This window comes from Fistularia commersonii, chromosome 36, assembly GCF_037954325.1.
Source record: "Fistularia commersonii isolate RoL2024-O1a breed Wild chromosome 36, RoL_Fcom_v1.0, whole genome shotgun sequence".
Lineage (NCBI taxonomy): Eukaryota > Metazoa > Chordata > Actinopteri > Syngnathiformes > Fistulariidae > Fistularia > Fistularia commersonii.
This window is the reverse complement of record NC_141319.1, coordinates 3,018,230-3,038,126: the sequence shown is the minus strand read 5'-3', so window position 1 is coordinate 3,038,126 and position 19,897 is coordinate 3,018,230. Positions and strand designations below refer to the sequence as shown.

The 19,897-nt window shown below is 42.2% G+C and overlaps 1 protein-coding gene across 1 annotated transcript in view; it reads right to left on the bottom strand.

The window, feature by feature from the left end:
• The window catches only part of LOC147213358 (pleckstrin homology domain-containing family G member 3-like), a 31,850-nt gene that overhangs the window by 3,892 nt on the left and 8,061 nt on the right, over positions 1–19,897 (bottom strand). Inside the window, exons 3-17 of the mRNA XM_086143024.1 lie at positions 16,632–17,083; positions 13,515–13,615; positions 12,637–12,706; positions 12,367–12,413; positions 10,784–10,934; positions 10,050–10,181; positions 9,722–9,904; positions 9,362–9,454; positions 9,084–9,170; positions 8,874–8,907; positions 7,084–7,179; positions 6,966–6,998; positions 5,754–6,088; positions 3,296–3,400; positions 473–1,892 (exon numbers count right to left, since the gene is read on the bottom strand). Of these exons, the coding sequence (XP_085999150.1) occupies positions 473–1,892; positions 3,296–3,400; positions 5,754–6,088; positions 6,966–6,998; positions 7,084–7,179; positions 8,874–8,907; positions 9,084–9,170; positions 9,362–9,454; positions 9,722–9,904; positions 10,050–10,181; positions 10,784–10,934; positions 12,367–12,413; positions 12,637–12,706; positions 13,515–13,615; positions 16,632–17,083 (3,339 nt within the window). The remainder of the gene's footprint in view (positions 1–472; positions 1,893–3,295; positions 3,401–5,753; positions 6,089–6,965; positions 6,999–7,083; positions 7,180–8,873; positions 8,908–9,083; positions 9,171–9,361; positions 9,455–9,721; positions 9,905–10,049; positions 10,182–10,783; positions 10,935–12,366; positions 12,414–12,636; positions 12,707–13,514; positions 13,616–16,631; positions 17,084–19,897) is intronic.

Genomic DNA, 19,897 nt, shown 5'->3' with positions numbered 1-19,897 from the left:
TCTGTCTGGACCAGGCAACCCTGGCAAATTCCAGGGATGACTCCCAAGAGGTCATCGGAATAAGATAATGTCCCGAAATGTATTGCGCCATACATGTTCATGCTGTTTTGCAATGTAAACAATACATCATTTGAATATAAACACTACTCTGTATGTTTATTGTGTAGATCATTTTGACTCGGTCGTTTTAAAAGTGTGGGCAACCCGACCTTATATGTCTGTGTATGCTCGTAATTTTGAACAAGCACCTGCTCCTAAAAAGCCAAGAAAAATCACGTCCTCCCTCAAATTCTGGAATAACTCCTTTGTAATCCCTTGTCTGACTGTGACTTGAATACCGCATTTGTTGTTTGCGATCCGGTTCAACAACGACTGAAAACCAACAAGACGAAGTAGTGGCTGACAAACTGCGCGGTAGGAAAATTCTTCCCAAAAACCTGAACACTGACTAGCAGTGTAAACCGGGATGTACCTGAACTGGTCTTCTCCTCCACCAGACTTGGCATGGTTTTCTTGGAAACTAGGCGTCCCTGACTTCGCTGTCTAACCACGGGTTTGGTGGTTTTGATCCGCTGGCTGTACTGACGGGCCAGGTGGAGGACCTTGGTCTCCGCCCTGTCGTCCTGCTGCTGCTGCTTCGGCTCTTCCCTGGGCTTCCCGCCACCTGCCTCCGCCTTCAGCTGGGTGACCCTCGGAGCTCGGAGGACGATTGTCTCTTCTCCGATCACTTTGACCGTCTGTTTTTGACTTCCCGTCTGATTTTCCCCGGCGGTTTTGTTCTTCGGGGGCGAGGGGTCGGACTCCTCTCTGATGGTGCTAAGGTCTCCGCTTTGGTCGTCCGAGCTTTCGATCGGGGTCTGCGCGGAGTTAGAAAGGCCGATATTGGTCAACTTGAAGTTTCTCGAAGACTCCAGACCCCGATCTGTTTCGCTGTTTTCCATTTGAGACCCGACGATCTGGTGTTCCATGTCTTGCCAGATCTTGATCATGTCGGACGAAGGCCTGAATTCCTCTGCTGGATTATTCTGCACGCTTTGGGATCTTTCTCTGAATCCTATATCGCCCGAATCTCTCCGGTCCAGCTTCAAAGAGTCCAAAGAATTACTGGTGACCATGTGACCCGGGGTATCGGAAGGTAAAACTGAAGAGGCGGCGGTAGAGGGGCTCATCTTTGGGATGCTGTTGAAGCGGCTAACGGAGCTCCTCACCAGCCCCGTGGGGATGTAGGTCAAGCTTTCCCTGCGCTGGAGGGTGAAAGCGGCGTCCTGGTTCCCAGCGTTCTCATAGTAGCTCCTGATTTTCCCGATGAGAATCTGGTCCTGCCGGGAAAGCGTGGAGTCCCTCCTTCTTTGGATGCCTCGGTCGGTGTCGAAGAGACTGTCATCTCGAGGGGACAGCTGGGTTAAGTCTGCTGTCCCGAAGGTTTCCGCTGAGTCGGTGGCGACGCTACCGAGCCACAAATTTCGGTCGACCGCCTCGGCGGTGAGGCTGAGGCTGCTGCTGGTCCTGCTGGGTAAACGTGGCGAAGGGCAGCCGAGGGAGCGGGCGTCGTCTTGGGCCGAGTTGCCCCGCTTGATGCTGTTGGTGAAGTGCTGAGCGATGGCGTCGGCTTTGTCCAGGACGGACGAGGGAAGGATTCTGCCGCCTCCTTCCTCCTTCTCGGCCACCTCTTTCTCGCCGTCCTCTTCCTCGGAGGATTCCCCGCTGCTAAGGGTTTTCGCATCAGAGTCGGGAGCGGCGGAGGAGTGTTCCTCCGTGTGCTCGCCGTCTCCCGCGGATTTCAGCGTCTCGAAGATGGAGATTCTGAGAGGTGAACGGGACAAACTGTCTGGATCGGAGGTGAGCTGCACCTCTTCGGACTCCAGAATTTGAAGCGGGTCTTCATCGGAGTGCTGGAGAGGATGACATTCGAGACAGAATTGAGGAAATCACTCTAAGGAGAAAAAAGGGGGGCCGGGGAACTCGCTACAGCACAACTTGGAATCATTCTAGATACGGTGGGGCAAAAAAGTATTTAGTCACCCGTCAAATGTGCAAGTTCTCTAACTTAAAAAGATGAAAGAGGCCTGTAATTTTCATCATAGGTACTCTTCAACTATGAGAGACAGCATGTGGGAGGGAAAACAAAAAAAAAATTAGAAAATCACATTGTCTGATTTTTAAAGAATTTATTTGCAAATTATGGTGGAAAATAAGTATTTGGTCACCTACAAACAAGCAAGTTTTCTGGCTCTCACAGACTTGTAACTTCTTTTGTAAGAGGTGCCTTAGTCCTCCACACGTTACCTGTTTTAATGACTGTTTGAACACGTTATCAGAATAAAAGACACCTGTCCACAACCTCAAACAGTCGTACTCCAAACTCCACTATGGTTAAGACCAAAGAGCTGTCAAAGGACCCCAGAAACAAAATTGTAGACCTGCACTAGGCTGGGAAGACTGAATGTGCAATAGGTAAGCAGCTTGGTGTGAAGAAATCAACTGTGGGAGCAATTATTAGAAAATGGAAGACCACTGATAATCACCCTGGATCTGGGGCTCCACGCAAGATCTCACCCCATGGGGTCAAAATGATCACAAGAACGGTGACAAGAATCCCAGAACCACAAGAGGGGACCTTGTGAATGACCAAAGTAACAAAGGCTACCATCAGTTACACACTACGCCGCCAAGGACTCAAATCCTGCAGAGCCAGACGTGCCCCCCTGCTTAAACCAGTACATATCCAGGCCGGTCTAAAGTTTGCGAGAGAACATTTGGATGATCCAGGATAGGATTGGGAGAATGTCCTATGGTCAGATGAAACCAAAATAGAACTTTTTGATAAAAACTCTGTCGTATTTGGAGGAGAAGGAATGTTGCGTTGCATCCGAATAAAACCATATCTACTGTGAAGCATGGCGGTGGAAATATCATGCTTTGGGGATGTTTTTCTGCAAAGGGACCAGGATGATCCCTGTAAAGAAAAGAATGGACCGGGCCATGAATGTACCTATGATGACAATTACAGGCCTCTATCTTTGGGAGAACTTGCAAAATTGGTAGCTGACTAATTCCTTTTGTATACCTTTCTTGCCTTGATTTTCAGACATTTTCAATATTGTCTTCTGTCGAGCACACACATACAAAACCTCTTCAAAGCTGTGTATTCAATCATGTCAGATTCTGTTCTAGGTAATAACATTTCTACAGGACCATCTTCATCTTGACAAAATAAGTTGTTACAGCTGGGCAGCTTATAAAAGCCAGCTGATCAGATGTTAATAGTGAACCCGAATTATTCGCTGTTTCTTACCTGCTCACGTGGTGGTTCCTTCCCTCCTGGCTCCTCCTCTTCAGGATGTAGCTGTCCGTTTTCTTGGTCACAGCCCTGGGAGGACAAGGTGTCTCCCTCACCTTCCTTTCTCAACCCAAACAAAAACAAGACATGCGTCTAAAACATCTTTCAGGGAGGCCACATCTTAAACAGCACTTTCAATGGTAGTTATCATTATGGGGTCCAGGGACATCTAGGACGGTCAGGATTTGTTGTGTTTTCAAAACTTTTGCAGGAAATCTGACACGGCATCACGGCGCCTGGTCTTTAGATATATCAATATAAGGATCAGAATTATATTTTTTGTTTTTAAAAGACATTTTGTGAGAATTTTCAGGTCATTTGGTCAAACTTTATTCTAACCTTGGACCTTTTTTTTTTTTTTCGGGTGACTTCTTCTTAAATCGGTTTGAATTACGACGATTAAAGCTTTTGAAAAATGAATTTTTTCCCCTTTTTTTAAATGAAGTGATCCTTAATTACTATGGAACTGGCAAAACATAAAAACATCTTACAATTTTGCCACATAGGTAAAAGAAAGCCATCATGTGAACTGTCTTTTGAAGTACAATAAAAAGGCTCCCATTCTCATAAAAAGTGTATTTACTTCGTCCTTCAATAAAGCTGAAGGGCTTCCAATACCTGTCAGTTTAGCAGAACCAGGCACACAGTGATGCTGGATCAGATTTTGGGTAATGCTTGTGAAATGCAGTCATATAAAAATGTCTAATATAAGTATCTACAGTGAGCAAACACCGTGGATCGTACTGAGATTCAACTTGGGTTCCAGGACGTGAAACCGGTTGAGAACCTCTGTTTTAAATCCACGGTTAAGCGCTGTTATGATATGTACTGGGACAGCATATGTCCTAGTGCATTTTCAACACAGTATTTGTAAAGGGTCACTTCACAGAAAAGCATCCTGAAATGGCAAGCGATGAAAAGAACATTGATTCTGGAAAGAACTGATGATGAGTTTCTCTGATGTAAACGCATCATTTCCGTTTCTGGGCGGGACAGCAAACCTCAAGGGGAGGGTTATGGGTTTGAAACCACATGACCGATGGTTTCTTGTTGTGTGAACTGACCCTTTAACACACACACGCACACCAGTCAAAAGGACACACCAAGTGCCTTGTTGGTTATCAGAGTCACATAACTCAAACTCAAAATTTGCATACATTTTACATACAAAACAAGAAAACATGCAAATACAACCAAGCAACAAAATTGATGTGAGGCAGTGGGAACCCTTTGTTTCCACAAAGCATCAATGACCACAAAAAAAAAAAAAAAAGAAAACAAACTGCAAACACCCAGTGAAGTTATTATTTCAGCCTCACTCCTACGAAAGTTTACCCAACAAAATGCTGCAAAAGCCTTGGATCAGGTGTCTGGAGAAGCTGCTGTAGAAGCAAAACAAACAAAAAAATAAGAAAAAAAAAACCAACAACCATAAAAGACAGATAAGAAGCCAAAAAAAGAGTCCTGTTTTCTATTTTTCATCTTTGCTTGTCCAGTGAAGGGATCCAGTATGTTTTTGGCCAAGCTTAGCACATGTTAGCAGCAACTGCTAATGGTAATTGTGATGGTTAAATGCAGAACTACAACCTGACAAGCCGACACTGCATAGGAAGTGATTTATTGTTATGCTTCCTAGCCTGCAGTGCTATGCTATGTAGCATACGGGTATACTAATACAAAGTGGTTAGATGATAAAGTTAGCTGCATGTTTTCCCTTCTTAAAATGTCTTTGCTGTAGAAGAGCTGAGGGTTCCCGTGTGAAATCTGATACTTCTCAGCTAGTTTTCTTAACAGTGAGGGACTTGTCTCTCTTAGATTTCTTGCACTTAAAGAATTGCATAAGGTATGTTTAGGTTTCTAGACTCAAGGTCATTTGTTGCCCATTTATTGACAGTGCAAGGAAAATTTGGGTGGAAAATCCAAGCAGGTTTGAAGAATGACATGTATTCCTTGGGGGGGGGGGGGAAATGAAGGGTTTCAGAACCCTTTTACTGGCTGTTTGCAATAATAAAAGCAGTGAGATACTTGGTTATATGCTGTCCTTGCTAGACTTTTGCATTTCTGTTTCAGGTGCCCGTGCTAAGCTAAGCTAAAGAGCATGTGGTTCCAACTCAATGCCAAACTGATGAAATTGACATCAGGAGAGTGTTAACTTTAAAAACAGCAAGCAGAGTTTTGCCGTTTTGTTTCCGAAAGGCATTTTGACCTGCTGAAATGTTGCAGCAGGTTTTCTGAGCAAGTCAGTCCACCAGCTGTCCGACTTTTAAGAGCTCCGGCCCAAAAACATGCAGCGGGGCTGATGTTAGTTCCACACAAGCAGCTCATGCAGCAGAGAACTGAGAGCTCCAGGGCAGCGCTGGGAGCTGGACTTTAGTAGAGCCCCGCAGGCCCGGCTGGCAGCAGAGAGCCTCACCGTCACCATGGCGACCCTGTAGTGCCAGCAGGAGATAGCGGCCAGTACGGAGCTGGCAAAGTCCGCTACCTGCTCGGGAGAAAACCCCCCCTCCTCCTCCTCATCTTCATCGCTGCAGCTCAGCCGCTCCAGGGAGTCCTTCCTGCTACCCAGCTCTCCTTCTTCCTCCTCTTCCTCCTCCTCTTCCTCCTCAGCAGGCTGCTCGGCCTCAGGCTCGCCCAGCATCCTACTACTGGTGCTGGTGGAGGCCGGCAGAGATTGTCTCTCCTCGCTGTTCGACTGCTGCACAATCACACGTCCAGCGGTGACACTACTGACCCAACCATCATCACTTCCTGTTCTAAGAGGAAGTCCGAGCAGATCCGTTTACTCTTTAACCCGTGCATGAAAGGGGAGTCAAAACTCTGTAACTAGTTGAGTGGCACGTGCCATTTGAAACTCTTCAGTAATTTTAGGGGCTATGCCAATGACTGACAATAAATGTGTTTTACAAAGCTAATTTCAACACAACACCATTGAACAATCTTAAGTCCGAATTCGCTCTACATCAGTGTAAGGTTTGGGAGATGTGCATTTATTTGGAAAAATCTTACTGTTTGGAAAAAACTAGCTGACAAAAGCAAAACATTGTTAAATACCAATGCCACCTCGAAAATGAATGCCGTCATGATGTCCATTTTTGATGAAACTAACATCTTCTGGCTGGTTGTTACAGATTATTCAACAGTGTCATGTTTCAATTAGTTCTGGTATGAAAACATTGGAGAATATATGATGGAATACACTTAATCCGATATTTTGTGTAAAGTGTTTGACATTCTGATGCCTTAAGTGATGGAACTTGGTGTGTAGTTTGAATCTAAGTAGAAAGGACATAAGCAGATGAATCAGTATCTGATTATTGTGCTCCCAACCGATGGCTCCAGCCCTTCGAGTTCTGCTGTGCAGGAGAGACAATGAAACACCAGACAGTTTAACAGTCGCTTCTTACCTTTAAGACGGCTGTTGAGTTCATCCGCGGAATCAGCAGCGCGAGAAGGGGCGGGAGAGAAAATGTTAAAATTAACACAGACACAAAAAGCACAATGTTCAGCTAAGCATGCTTTGAGTAGGGGAGTTGTTTGAGACGAAACACTCCACCAGTTTCCTGGATGCTGCAAATTAGCCATTGTAGTAAGGATAACATTTGATAGCAAAAACAGAGTTGTTTACCTTTGGAACTCCTCACAGTTGGTTTGCTTGGCTCTAAAGAAGAAACATCAACATACGAATGTAATCATCACAACAAAATACTGTTTGAATAAATGAGTGTGAATGGGTGTGTGTCTACCTGACTGTCTCCGTCCCTGTCGAGCATCTCGGAGCGAATCGTCAGTAGACAGAGCTTTCTTCAGACGCTCAGGACTGTAACGGTACCTGGGTGGGTCTGCGGGAAGCAGAAGGCTTGTTATTTCTCACTGCCCATCATTCGTTGATGATGTCATGGCAATCAGTTGGCCAATGATACCGCACAACTAATCTGACCCTTGGTAATATAAAAATATTTTCTAATTGGTCTTTTTTTTTTTTTTTTTGCAAAAGGTAAATAGTTTCAGCCAAAGTGACAGGAAATCCATATAAAATTGGTAAAACAATGATTAAATGTCAACTAGACTTAAGTTCTTAAAAATAAATTCAATAACGTACTATTTGGAGTTCAGAAGTCAGAATCGAAAGGGTTGATCACCATGTTAAAAAGTAGTGTTAAGCATTGACTTGAAAATAGTTTGGTCTGAGCCCAGCTAACCCCATCTGGAAGGGACTCTTTGTGTGACACTCTAAAACAAAAATTTGTTGTAACCATTTCCAACAGGCATTCCTGCTTAATATCACTTGGTATCTGTATTATGAGGTAGTATGATTCAGCAAAAGAGAAATCAAACGGGATGGTTGCGAAGGGTCGCCCCGTAGAGTACATCACCCCAGCGTTATTTCTTGTAACAACAGATCGATATTCATAACTGAATCCACCTTATACTTACCTATACTTATAATCCACCTTATACTTTGAAAAGTGACATCAGAGATACTGTGTCACTTGATGTTGAATGTATCTAGATTAGCTTCATGCAATCACACTGGCTGCTCTGTTCCATGATGCCTTTAACCTCATATCTCTATAACATCCTATCTATATTAATGTCAAGTGTTTGGCCTTGACCCAATAATTGCAAAGGAATCACATGTCAAACCTCCGAAAGGTTTAGATTTGTTATGTGTGTCAAGGATACATGTGAGGGTGATAAAAATCTCATTTTGATTTGGTTTTCTGACAAAGGAAGCCTTGACCGGATGTCCTAGTCCAGGGGTCGGCAACCCGTAACACCCAAAGAGCCATTTGGACCCGGTTTCCTCGGAAAATAAAACACTGGGAGCCGCAATCACTTTTTGACGTCTGAAATAAAGGTACCACTGTATATATTGCTTTTTATTACCTTTACACTTTGTATAAACAAGTGTGTAGTGTGTTGCTTCTGAAATTCACATAGTATTACAGAGAAAATTAAATTTTATCTATGTAATGAACTCATTTTGAGCTTTGGGCTTTCAGAGCATGTAGCGGAGCCTTGACCTGAATTTTAAAAATAAATCAGGAAAAAAATCACGGTCTCAGTAAACAATAAAAAATATATATTTGCAAAATATCTTCATAAATGTTTATTTTACCTGGCTTATGGGACTTCTGTTCCTGAACTTCTGCGCACAGCATCTGCAAATCGGGACTTTACCAGCTGGCGGGTATACCGGCTTCCGCGAGTGTGACGTTATTTTGAGCGGCGAAAAATAATGAATATAATTTTATTTAATATTTCAAGATCCCAATAATCTTCCAACTTAGAACTAAAAGTTAAAAAAAAGGAATTAACATAAAATGAAATACACTTCAATTAAATATTTATAATTTATTTTCCCAAGCCAACTGGGAGCCGCAGTGTAAAGATGAGAGAGCCGCGGGTTGCCGACCCCTGACCTAGTCCCTGTCCAATCAGCTAGTTGGCGAATATACTCCCAAATGTTAGAACTGATGACGTTTACCTTGTTCATTCTTATCAATGTGCCAGCTTGTGAAACTTCACTTACATTTGGAATCCATCTCCAAGATGGCATCTTTAGCCTGTAACAAAAAGTAAGTGACAACAATGACTGTTTCACTCACATACAAGTGTTTACCCTGACATTTAAGCAAGGGATGTCTGCATTGGCACTGCTGACGTCACTGCAGCTGATACCACTGTGACTGAAGGTGATAAAAGTGTGGGTGGTATTTGTGCTGATATTAATGGTTGAGACCTTCTGCGGGATGATGGCGTGGTGGTTTTCCAGTATGATGCGTTTGATGTGATGAGCCCACAGCTGCTTCTCCTCCACCGTTTTGGCCTGTGTCACAAGCGGTTTCATTGTTACAGGGAAAAATTAGGTGCATCTTTTATTCTGTAACTCTTGCCATTTCTTATCCTGCTCGCAGAGAAGGTGGTACCACAGGATAAATGCGTGTGTGGCTTATTATTATTTGTAAAACAAAAAAAAAAAAAACTTGTTATTTGGAAAACAAACAGGAAGTGTCTCACCTGGACTGTGTGAGGCTGCTTGGGCTGTTTGTAATGAATGACGCTGAAGCTCAGAGAGTCTTTGGCGCTTTCGATCAGCATCAGAGTCGAACACTGAAAGCACATCGGGGCGTTCAGTATCCTGCTTCAGCGAAGGGAAATAACTTTTGTCTGTTTTAATCTTTTTTTTTTGTTATCAGCTAATTATTTTGTGTAATAATTCTCCCCCTTCTTGAGCTGAAGGGATAATTTTCTTAATTTCTTAAGTCATTAAGCTGTTTAAAATGAAAATTACATTTTCCAGCTGATGTTAATTCTAAGTTTAATTATCTGTGAAAGTACAGTCTGCAGCGGGAGGCAGCTTGGGGCTTCATTTCTTACGGAGATATGGGTCTTATAGACGTAATGTTCTCCCCGGCGTTTGGTGATAAGCAGCATGCGGTCGAACAGGAAGAGCGTTCTCTCGTTCTTGGCTCGGTGGACCTTGAAGGTTCCCTCTAGGACCAGTTCCCCGTACGTGGTGAGATCCGGACCCTTCCAGTTCAAGAGCAGCGACTGAACCTCCTGAGGAGGAGAAAGATCCATGTCAACGTGACGGCATGCCCTGAAGCCAATGTACGGAATAACATTGGTAATAAATTGAATTTAATAAGCGGAAACAGATGGGAGAAAATTAGAAACGTGATATTAAGTGTTTACATGCACTGACCTGCAGTCTTACTGCATGTTCGTGTTTTCTCTTCATGTCGTTGATGTACCAGGCAACGCCAGTCATGGTGTAGATGGCCTCCTCCACCACCTCGTACCCTTCCTCTTCCGGGTCAAAGTGCTTGGCTATTTCCTGAACGTCGTCATCATCAAGGAAAGAATGAATTTCATTGGTCAGACTCATCATATGAAATCCCGCCCTTATAGTTATTTATATTTTTGCCTGATTTGAAAGGTTTCATAAATCAAATCACCGGCACTGATTATAAAAAACAGCCTTTGTTGCAGCAAATGTGTTCTCTTTTAGTCAAAAACCATGAGAAAAAAATGGCTGAGGGAGTAAAATTGATACTTGGAAAGGAATGAGAGAACGGTAAACACAAACTCTTGGAGAAGCAAAAAAAAAAAAAAAAAAAGAAATCGGTTAGGATAGATTAAAATCCCAAGCAAACAAGATCATTTATCAAAATAACCGCATTAAAAGTTCCAGTCTGATCTGATATGAGGATAAAATTCATGTCATAGTAAGAATCAGAGGAAAATAAAATCAACAGACGCTACGATAATGATAATCTTATTTCCTCTCTTTTTCAGCTTGAATGGCTTCTTTCAGCATCCATTCCTAAATCTAAAATTTGCTGAAACTATTAAGATAAATGGTTCGGTCTCCTCTATCCTTCCTCGAGGGATAGAGGGTGCGAGAGAAACGGGGTGGAAAGTGGGTCGGCATCCTACCTGAAGCAGCAGGTGGTATTTGAGGATTCTCTGGACGGGTTTTAGGAGGTACGACCCCAGAGGCAGTGACCGCTTCAACGAACCCTGGCGCTCCCGGAAAAACTTGGCCAGGGATTTATTTCTCATGCACTCAGTCAGTGCCGCTACCGAACTGCGACCAGAAGGGAAAGCGTTGTCATCAGGGGGAAAAAAAAAAACAAAAAAACGTGAAAGAGCGGGTAGATAAAGAAGAGATAGGCGTGCACAAGTTAAAGAAGTAAGAAAGTAAAAGATCAGGTGTGAAGATTCAGAAAGTGTGTAAATAGACGGAATCCACAACAAGCAAGAAGAAAAGGTGTGAAATGTGTAAAATTGGAAGAAACAGGTGATGAATGGAGTAGATGGTTTAAAACACTCCACAAACAGAATGAAGAACGGTTGCTACTCCAGAACACTGGCTGCTCGAAATCAGTCCAAGAAACTGTAACTGTAACAAACAAATCCCATCTGAAACTTGGATCTAGCCATGCTGCTGAAAATAACATTTTTCTTAACTGGATGACTAATTAACAATGCACGGTACGTAATATGTGTAAAGGCACAACTGCACAGCAGTCTACCATTTATCTTATTTTTTTGTTTTTATGGTATCTATATTTGAAAAAACTTCACAGAAGATGTGTGTATCCCTATATTCTACATAGTCATGTCAGATTTATGTTTATATTCATATTCGATACACCAGAGCCATTCTACCTCCCTTAGTTAGATATAGTCACATCTACTGTGTCCTTGTGTGTACCGCGTCTCTTTTTACACCGAGCATGTTACAGAACTGGGGAAACGACAACAAAAGAAAAAAACCCAGAGTGGATACAAATAGGTGTGATTGGGTGGAAAAGGTGTGAACGGTGTGTAAAGGAGATACAGCGATCCCTCGCTATAACGCGGTTTCGCTACTTCACGGATTTGCATCGTGCACTGTGTTCTGCATTCTGATTGGCTAAAAAGTCACTCCGCTTCTTCTCTACCTGTGCATCAATAACGTTGCAGTTTAATATGTACACGTACGTAAAGCAGCTTGCCAAATTAACATTACGTACGTGCAAATTCTCTTGCAATTTTGAGTTACTCTAAAACCCATAATGTTGACACAACGCTCTGCAACAGCTATGCGGCTGTAGGTCGACATTACGGAATTAATGAATCTTCCGTTCGTTCCATAAAAAAAAAAGAAAAAAACATAAGGACGACAGCAGCAACAAGTTTTTGCAGCAGCAATAACGTTGCGGTGGTCGGTGCTAATCTCCGCAATTTGAAGCCTTCTGTTCACATTGATGATTAAAATTATTATTTGACAGTACAGTGCAGAAGTTATTTGTTGAAAATAACGTTTCTAAAGTACAGTACTTTTATTTGTGGAACAAATGATTGAGCCCTTTAAAATGGTTTGTTCTTTCTTTTCAATGTATAATAGAGCATTTAACGTAACCCCCGCAAAAAACAAGGGTACTGTAGTGAAGACAAAAAAAGCAGGTATAAAGAGTGTAAACAGAATTTGGAGCACTTTGTGTGATGTGTGAATGTAGATCCTTGGCACTCACTTTGGGTAGTTGTTGCAGTACTGCGTGTAGATTTCAAAGTACTCGCTCTGGAAGATTTTTTGGGGGAAAGATAGGTCACTCATAACAAATGTACAACCCTATCTGTGAAATGGAAAAACTAAAATATGTCTAGTTTTGAGAAAGCAAGTAATTGGTAACAGTTAACAGCTACATTTTCTTAACACACACAAATAGAAACACTTATATTACATTTAACATTTGCCATAATAGGTTTCTAAAAACAAATTCATCTATTAAGGGTATATTCACCTTCATGACGAAACACCTGGCGACGGCCACAGGGTCGTTGTCACACATATCCAGATCCTGAAGCAGCTCACTGCAGATGAGAAAATGCCATCAGTATGGAAACAGATACAATGAAATTAAAACCGCGATAAAAGTCCATCGAGTGGCATTATTTTATACATGCATTACCTTTTACCTGGTCGTTTTGGATATTGTCATCATTCCAACACAAGTACGGCTGTAATACCAAGATACTGTATGTTGTTTTGCTTTTTGATTTCTCATTGTGGTTTGTGGAAAATGTAAGAAAAAACAAAAAAACTACCGGCTTATTGTTTACAAATTTGAATTTTGCAAAGTTATCAGACTACTATTGTCCCCCTGCCTGCTGATCTTTGTCTACTGATGCTCATCTGTTTCTGGCCAGCAGGTGAAGCTGTTCTCTAAAACCTCAAATCCCAAGGAATATTTGACAAAATTTAAATGATTGTAAAATGAGGTGACTTTACAAGCGAAACACTCTTCTGTGAAGAGTTGAAATGACAAAACTGCTCCATTTTTTTTTCCTTATTATGATATCCATCTGCTAAATAGGCTGGATGTTGATTCACTGTGGTGAAGGCAGCTAAATCTCCAAGTTCTGAAATAAAATGCAGCACTTGAACTTCACTGCACACGCTCAATGTGACGTTCACCGTCCCGTCGCACGTCACGGTGCCAAACTGATTCACAGCAGAGCACTGCACGCCGAGCCCGGCGGAGCATCAAACAAACTCACCCTCAGGCGGGGTGTCGACGTGGTGAATCCTGAGGAAACTTTTACGACAAATCGAGAAACGTTACACAACCCCGAGGGGATCCAGGTTTAAAAGACCAGAGGACCGTCTGGTTTTTCTCACCTGTTAAACTCGTAAATGTCCTCGATGTTTCCAAACAGGTAACACACCTGCTCGGGACGAATGGACAGGTCAGGCTGGTCGATTATGTGAGACAAGTAGTCCTGGTGGGGAGAGATATGACATTGTTGATAAGGTCATTGCTTCTCAATGCGCCTCAGCACCAAAATGCCGATTACCATAAATCTAACATGTACCTTTCAGGGGCAGTGGGAGACATTTATGTGTTTTTCTTGACAGAAACTAGTCTTCCAACACTTGTTTTTGGGGGAACGACAGAAACATTGAACTCAAACTGATGAGAATGCATTCAGCGGTTGCAATCGCTTTCTGTTTTCTTGCCATATTACTACTTCACTGTTGTCCATTTTTCTACCAATGGTAACACCGTTTTCTTTAAGTTTCAAGAAAATAGCCTGAATAAAAATAAAATGAAGAAAGAAGAAATGGAAAATTACAAAAATATGAAAAAAGATTTCAAAACGTGTAAAAAGTATTTCTAATGTTAACATGATTTATCCTTCTGAAAAGCAGGATTTTCTGGTCTCTTACTAGCGTACTTACATTATCAATGTCATCTTTGTAGATCATATAGTTTAATGCTTTTTTACTCTATAGACTATTATGCTTTTTATGTCATACCGATGTTTAGCTTCTGGCAAGTGAATGCTGGCGCAACTTGCTGCCGCTGCTCGCCAGTTACACACATGTCCTCTTTGTATGTGCATGTCGGTTTGGTGCCTTTGAGTGACAAGAAAAGTGCCTTCAGATAGAAAATCCATTATAATTATTATTCCTACAATTTTTATGTATTTATTTTTACTACTCTATAATTATAATATTCTCTTGGGGGGGGTAACTGTGTTTATTGGCGGCATCTGTTAATGTGGGGCATTGTATATTAAAAAATTAAAAAAACTACAATTAAAAAAACAAAAAACAAAAAAAAACACAATTTTGGCATCTGATTCCAGCTGATTAGAATCTGTGCTGACGGCAGCTTCAGTTCTTCGTAGTGCCTTCAAACTACCTGTGATCCCCATGGTTACATAAGCACTTCATCCGTCTTAGCCAGTTAATTATAGTCTGTGACCAGGATGTTATTCAGAGACAGTATGTCCTTTGCGAGACATTTGACACTGCAAAAAAAAAGCAACAAACTGAAATGATCAGTTTACTTCTAATCAAACACAGAGTAGATTCAAAAGGAACATAAATTATCACCTTTGTCAAATTAAAATTATTTCTACGCCAGAGAATATTTGGCCTCTAATTCCTTTGAATGAAATTAATGAGAATGACACTATGACAATAATATAATAATAATGATTTCTGTGAAATGTGAACTGGACCTAAGTGATGTCTGTTGGCAAGATGATGAGCAAACAATATTTTTGTTAATGTTCATTTGCTGGTTTTCTGAATGCAGTTCCAATCATGTCCACCAGCGTCCATACACTGTCATCTGAGTCGCAAATTGTTACTTTTTAGTGGTTTCCTTTGGACAGATTAGTTGTTTATTTGTTTAGAAGTTTAGTAGGACAGTGTACAAATACATTAAGCACAGAGGCAGAGATGTTTGTACAAGATTATAGCTCATAGCTAATTTCCATCTGTAGTCCTGTACAATACAAATATAAGACTGTATAGAATAGACAATATATATAAAATATACAGATAGGCGATAAAATAACTATACAATATATAAACAGGCAATAAAATATGTCTTTTACAAGTTGAAAGTGCTATTGTTGTGATAGTGTTACTTTGGTCATCTGGGGGCCAGAAGGGTAACATCTGATGGCAAAATACCCGTCTGGCATTGCTAGTGTGAGCATGTTTGGTGCTCCAGAATCCAATTTTTAGCGTCCCGTGTAAAGGTGTGAAAACCAGTAATGTTCTTAAGATTGTCTGGAAGCCCATTCCATTCTTTTATGGCTTTGCAGGAAAAGGCAGATTGTGAAAAGGCAGACTTTCTTTTAGGAACACTGCAGTCTCCTCTAGACACCGACCTTAGCACTGGACTTGTAAGTTGGGAGCGAGGCTTGATGACGGTCTTAAGAGGAGGCGTTATGTAAGATTTCGTGGACCAGACGGATATCAGAGTACCTGATAAAGTTGTCAAAGCTTTATAATTGATATTTTCCCAAGATATGGCAATGATGATAGTGCCTTGGTTTTTTAATCAAGAATTTTTATGGCTTGATTATATAAAGACCTCAGAGATTTTAGGGTAGTTGGGTTAGCCTGAGACCAGGATGATATGCAATATAAAATGTGGGATATGATCATGGCATCAAGGTAGGACTTTGCAGCTTCTAGTGATTCGCGTTCCTGATATGTCGAAAGTTCGAAATGTTAAACTTCAAGGCCTTACAGGTCTTTTTAATATGATTTTTAAAACTAAGTGAAGGGTCCAATATGACACCTAGATACTCGACCTCTTCAGCGTTTTTGATCATATGGTTATTCACTTGAATATTTGGGAGGACATTCTGAGATTTCTTGTTTGAGAAATACATTGTGAGCATTTTCTCAGTGTTCAATGCAAGGCAGGAGTTGTTGAGCCACTCTGGTGCATTTGCCTTTGTGATGGATAGTTTGGCAGCAACAGAATTAGCATCAGAACCGTGCACAAAAAGGACCGTATCATCAGCATACATTAAGATTTATACATTGCTGCAGATGGAGGGCGGGTCATTAATGTATAGACTGAAATGTAATGGCCCTAGAATGGACCCTTGGGGCACACCTGTTGTACAGGCTGTAAACGGTGAGGTTATATTTTTTATTTTGGCGCATTGGTAACGGTTTGCTAGGTATGATTGTAACCAATTCATAGCATTTGCTGATAAGTGAAGTTATTTCTGAAATGTTTTGTTTTTGGCTCAAAAGAGGATTATTCACTTCGCCTTATATTTAAATTTCTAGCTATCCCGTGTTCGCTTTAGCTGACAACTTAACTTGTGATGTTTATTTTAGCATATATTTTACCATCCACATGTTTATTAAAGCTCATATTTTACCTTCCTACATCGCAGCCATCAGTTTCCAACTGATTTTAGTTGTGTGAGATTTTTGGCTTAAACAAGTCTCGAATGGTTCCTCAGCATCTCTCACCTCAACGATCATGCGCAGGTCTCTGACGTACATCCTCTCCGTCTCGATGATCTCCATGACGACCCGATCGAGGTAGGTCAGCTCGGGGTTCGGCGCCATACTCTTGGTTATAAACGGTGAATTCTGCTGGCGGAGGCTCGACTTCTTGTTGTTATTGTTGTTGTTGCGAATGAAGTGCCCTCCCTTTGGTTCGGGTGGCGTGCCGGCCGACCGCTGCCTGTGCTCGGCCGCTCCCTCGTCGGGGCTCAGGTCCGGGTCGACCTCGGGGTCAGAGGCTTGGGGCAGCCGTGGAGCGAGGCCGTCTTCTCGGGACGATGCGGAGCCCGAGGACAGCGTGGAGACCAGGCTCACCGGACGACCTCCAGATGAGGACACGTCGGAGGATTCAGAGGGTGGTGCCGATAGAGGGCACTCATTGCTGCCAATGGAGGCGTTGGACAGGCGAGGGGACTCTGAGGAGGAGGAGGGTGATGTAAACATTGGGGTAAAAGGGGAAAAAAATCAAATGCTGGAGGAGCGCGTTGAGTCAGTTGTGTTTATTCTGTGTTGCGAAAAACTGTGTTAAGACAATGAGTCAATCCTAATCTACATTTAGGTGCAGTTTCTCAACTCTGAGGAAGTTAGTAGACGATGGCCATCTTTATCACGTACGAAAAAGATGCAAATTTTAAAACGTTGATTGCAATTAAAACATTTTTTTCCCTCCTTCCCATCTTTGTTTCCAGTCAGGGCAAGCTAACGCCGTACAGCAGCTAGCGAACGCCGTACATTAATGACATTAACAGCTGTAAAGCACTACTTCTCCAAGTATGTCAGCATATATATGTATGTTGGACGGCTCTCCTGTATCTGTCTTCCCCCTTCTGACCAAAGACCAGAGCAGTGTGACAGGTGACTCAAACAATGGAATGCTGTAAAGAAACAGGCACTGGAATTTGGTAACAACGCTTGGTTCTATGTATGAAAAAAAGCGAAAAATTACTTCACTTTACTTTTTATTTTTTTGAAGAACTGTGTTGCAAAAGACCAATGTCGTACAATACATTGACGTCGCAATTTTTTTAATCTGCCTCCAGTCACCATGGTGACCTTGTTGTTCCGCAGTTTTCTTAGAACCTCTGCTTGAAATATCAAATTTGTGTTAAAGTTGGTGGAGCAACTTGAGGGTCAGATTGATATGTAATGATAGTTAATTCAAAAATCTGCAAATGAGAGAAATTTGTCTAAATTCGGTGAGGAGCCGATTTTATCTAAATTCCGACACTCAAATCACTTCAAACTACTGCACAGACTTTGTCTTTTTAAAAAAAAAAAAAAAAAAACAAGACCTTGACGTAGCTTTTCCACGTGTCTGCATTTTGAATGAAAACAATTTCAAACAGCAGACGGGATTAAGACACATAAACATGTCCGCGCAAGCACGCATGCACACACGCACGCAGGCGTATTGCAGCTTATTCAAAAACCTGCAAATGAAAGGAATTTTGTTAACTTATTTAAATCCCAATACTTCAAAAAATTCAAGATGAAAACGATTTAAACTGTAAACAACAATCAAAAACCACTGCATCTGTTTTTTTTTTTTTTTAAACAAAAGCCCTTGACATAGCTTTTCCACGTGTCTGTGGTTTGAATGAAAACAATTTCAAATAGCACGCGCATGCGTGTTCAAACACACACACACACACACACACACACACACACACACACCAATTGGCTGACTGATCTGGCTTCCTGCCAGCAGTAGGAAGTCAGTGAGGCATTCAATGACCCGGCAGAAAGAGAATTTATGGGGTCCGGCCACTTAAACATGATAAGAGGAACCAGCCAGTCACAGCTCAGGGTTTACATTCAAACACAACTTCAAAAGGGCGCAGAGGGAGAACTTTGCCCCTCGAGTTGGCGCACACCTGAACCGGGCTTTAACTGGTAGGATTTCAAAGTGAAAAAAAACTTTATATGATGTCAGAAAACAGGAAGGAAGCCAAATGAGTTGGAACTCATAATATCAGAAGTCCTGCTCCTCCTACAGCGGGAGGTTCAAAAAGTGAGAAAGTCACAAGAATTCGAAGACAGTTTCAAGTAATTGCAAGAAAGTTTACAGCATCAAACCAAACGGTCCTCTGATGTCACAACCATGTGAATGCCAACTCACCAAACCAACGGCGAATAAAGACTCGCCTAAACCGTTGCTCCTCGACGACTTTCCGGAAGACGACTTTCACCTCGTCCTTTGAACAAACACACCTGACCACTGCCGTGTCTCCTCCACCTCCCCCTGTAAGTCGCCACAGGCTCCTCTGGTATCCCATCTACCCTCTATGCACGACTTTTAACAAGCCGCAGGGGTGAAAAAAAAAAAATCTAAATAAAAACAAATAAATCTAACAGTTATGCCTCCGTGAAGAACCTGAACAAACTGCGGGACGATGGCAAACGTTTGCAGCAGAAGCAACAGCAGCGACTCTAAACAAAGTTGAAGAGGAAGGAAGAGGCGGGAAGGAGGAGGGGGAGTCGCACATGGAACTTCACAGAACAAGGAGCAGGTCCCGTCTCCAGACTCTAATTTAACACGGACAAATAAATAAATCACTTGATAATTGTTTCAAGGCACAGAAGAATGAGTCGCACTATTTGAAGCGTGTGCCTAGAATTGACATGCCTGTTTTATACAAGTATTACAGTTAAAGCGGCAAATCTGTAGGCTCTCCGGGGGAAACCGCCGGAGGCAGAGATTTCAACCCCTGCCTCGTGTTGCTTTGTTACTTCGTTCCTCCGAGGAGCCACTGCCTTCGAATGACTGAAACGGTGTCATCCGATCGGACCCCCTGCCAAAGCGTTCATTGTGGCAAACTCGTGGATTCCCCCTCAGACATCAGACAACTGGAAACCGCAGGGGATTCGACCTTTCACTTCACTCACTTCCTGCTTGGAGCTTTGGAGTCGACGCAAAGAGCAGTTGGGGGACAACGGAGAAGGTCAAAGAATAATCCGTCTGATGCGTTGACACCATGACAAATCTTTTTTTTTTTTTTTTTTAAGAGAAATGCCCACTCTACGGTGCCCCTGCGTCACACTGAGATGGCCTTAATGTCAACGACAACAAACAGCTAGCATAATTTCTTTTAAACAAATAAAAGATGAGATTAAATAGGGAAAGGCAGACAAAAGAGGATTGTGGGTTATTGACACACACACACACGCACACACACAACTGAGGGCTATTTTGGCTTTTCACCTTGTGTTTTTAACCAATATTTTTGTAT